Genomic DNA, 2755 nt, shown 5'->3' on the forward strand with positions numbered 1-2755 from the left:
GGTGTGTCAGATTGTTTTTATTGGACTGAATGGGCGTAGAGGTGTCCTAATAGTTTTGAGGAGATCTCCCACCGATTTGGAAATTTGATTCGGGGCTTTCTTACGAGGATTGTAAACTTGAAAGGCACCCGACCCCTCTTTGTCAGTGATGGGTGAGATAGGGGGTGGTGGTGGTCTAGAAGGGCAGTCCCTGGCAGTATGTCCTTCAACTTGACAGACATAGCACTTCCTATCAGGCTGGGGCTGTCCTTCATATTTTACCCCCAATCTACATCCTTGAATGGTAAGGTTGGATGGTATGGGGTTATCTACCTTTTTAGTGTAAATGAAACAGACTCCGTTGTACATAAATGGATGATCTCTATATGTACAGCGGATGATCTTATTGGCCACACAGTACTGGTTTATTTTCGAGAGGACGTACTTTGTGTCCATCTCGTATGGGACGCCGAAGATGGTGATTCTGATACCCGGCTGTTGGTTATACTGGGGGAGTCTAGTTGCCCTTTCAATGGTATATCTCACCCCCTTGTAGGGATCAGAACCAGTCCCAAATTCAAACCAATTTTCAAAGTTTTTGATGTCGTCCTCCTTAGAGAACGACACCAAGAACTTTGATTGACCCACATTTTGGAAGCATCTAATAGTGTGCAATGGGGCCTCTCTTTGTTGGAAATACCCCAGCATTTCTTCTGATTTGATGTCTACTGTTGATTGGGGTTTAATTTCCACTGTCAATTTTCTTTCTAGCATTGTGGCCATGATGAATTTAGATACTAGAGATACAACGATCAGGTAAGTATGTACAATATTAAACTTTTTTTTTTTGGGGGGGGATTTTAAACTATATAGTAGATGTATATATATATATTTTTTTTTGTTTTTGTTTTATGATGGGAGGTAAAAAAAAAAAAAAAAAAAAAGAGAAAAAAAAAAAAATGAGGAATTTAAAAATATGTAAATATATATTAGGAGATTATTCAGTATATCGAATCCTTTTTCTTTTTTCCTTCTATTGATTTAGAAGTATAAATTTAACTTTTTTTCAAATCACAGGAGAAAAAAAAAAAAAGAAAATTTAAATTTTGAATAAATAAGTGCGAAAAAGGATTCAGTATATGAGAATATCTATAGAATAGATATACTAGTGTAGGAGAAATGTAAAATGGCTAACCCAGGGTTCTATTTCCGGGTAGCCATTTGTTATGGTACAATGGATTGAAAATTAGCTCAATCTCAATCCAAACGCATCCGAGTCTGGGGTGTTTTCCTCGGTGCAAAAGGTTTCCAACTATCAAGCTGAGTATTTCCAGATTAAAAAAAAATTAAAAAACCTAACAATCCCTAGGTGGGCTTAGCGGGCCGTCGAAGCACAATAAGTGTACCCGACCCTCACCACCGGAACAGAAATGAACTGGAAATTCCTCAGCAAGCAGTTGTATAGCAGTTTGATATTCGTACCTTACACTTGTAACGTAAACTGAATAATGATTCGAAAATTTTTAGCCTGACTATATGAATGCCGCGCGCGGACCTATGAGAGGCCCTCACATTTGATTTTACGAATTTGACCAAATACCTGATACGTTCAAAATCCTTCTTTCGCGTTGAAATGGGGTTTTGAGCCTAAGACATCTTTCCCAATAGTCAAAATTGGTTAAATTTTCAAAATAAGGCAAGGGGAAAGGTTTTAATTTGACCCACTTCACTAGCTTTATCGCTTGCCATTGTAAACGTATGGCGCGAGCGCGGACCTATGAGAGGCCCTCACATTTCTTAACTTGAAACAGTCGTACGACTGCAGAAAATTCAATAGTAGCCTACACAACAGAATTCAGTGATAGAAAAACGATTTTGGGGCAGTGGGGCAAAAATTTGTAAATTTCATGGGGTTTAGGGTTGATCGGTAGGGTGTAAGGTGTGATTTGTGATAACAGTATACTGAATAGCCTCTACATACACAAAACTCATTTTCAAACGCTATAACTATAGCTATACATCTTTTCAATTTTTCTCTATAGACAAGGGTGTTTGTTGACAGTTTGGGGGTAGGGGGCTGGAGGACATTTTTTCTATTTTTCGCTTTGATTTAGTTGTATGAAAAGACTGTTTTCACTCTTTTTGGGAGATTTTAGGTGGCCCTGAAAAGGGCCGTTGTTTTTTTTAGTTTTGAACTAAAGTTCGACACACAGCTTATTTGGAGCTGGTGTATTTGGTGACGGCCTTTGTTCCTTCGGAAACGGCGTGCTTGGCGAGCTCACCGGGTAACAGAAGTCGAACGGCAGTTTGGATTTCCCTGCTGGTGATGGTCGATCTTTTGTTGTAGTGAGCGAGTCTTGAAGCTTCGGCAGCGATTCTCTCGAAAATGTCGTTGACGAAACTGTTCATGATAGACATAGCTTTGCTGCTGACTCCAGTGTCGGGGTGGACTTGTTTCAGCACTTTGTAGATGTAGATGCTGTAAGACTCCTTTCGTCGTCGTTTCTTCTTCTTGTCTCCGCTACGTGCGGCCTTTGCTTTTCCGGCTTTCTTAGCCCCTTTGGCAGAAACCTTTGGCGGCATGTTGAATTTAGAGTACTAACGTGATGTGGACAGTGCGGTGTCTAACAGTCAAGTGAGTAGTGAACACGCGCGAAATTTTCCTTTTATACTCGAAAATGGAGTCGAAAAATAGGATCGAAAGCTTTTCTCGTGAAATAGCGCGGACTTGATAGTGAGCACCGTAGTTTTCGACTCCATTTTCGAGTATAAATAG

The 2755-nt window shown here is 39.9% G+C and overlaps 1 protein-coding gene across 1 annotated transcript; it reads right to left on the reverse strand.

Moving 5' to 3' along the window:
- Positions 1-2193: 2193 nt before the first annotated feature.
- Positions 2194-2562, reverse strand: LOTGIDRAFT_147338 (hypothetical protein; the record flags this gene model as incomplete). Its single annotated transcript, XM_009054824.1, has 1 exon — positions 2194-2562. The coding sequence occupies one exon, from the start codon at positions 2560-2562 to the stop codon at positions 2194-2196; it is 369 nt and encodes a 122-aa protein (XP_009053072.1).
- Positions 2563-2755: the final 193 nt, after the last annotated feature.

The sequence above is a fragment of the Lottia gigantea genome (genome assembly GCF_000327385.1).
Source record: "Lottia gigantea unplaced genomic scaffold LOTGIsca_2263, whole genome shotgun sequence".
Lineage (NCBI taxonomy): Eukaryota > Metazoa > Mollusca > Gastropoda > Lottiidae > Lottia > Lottia gigantea.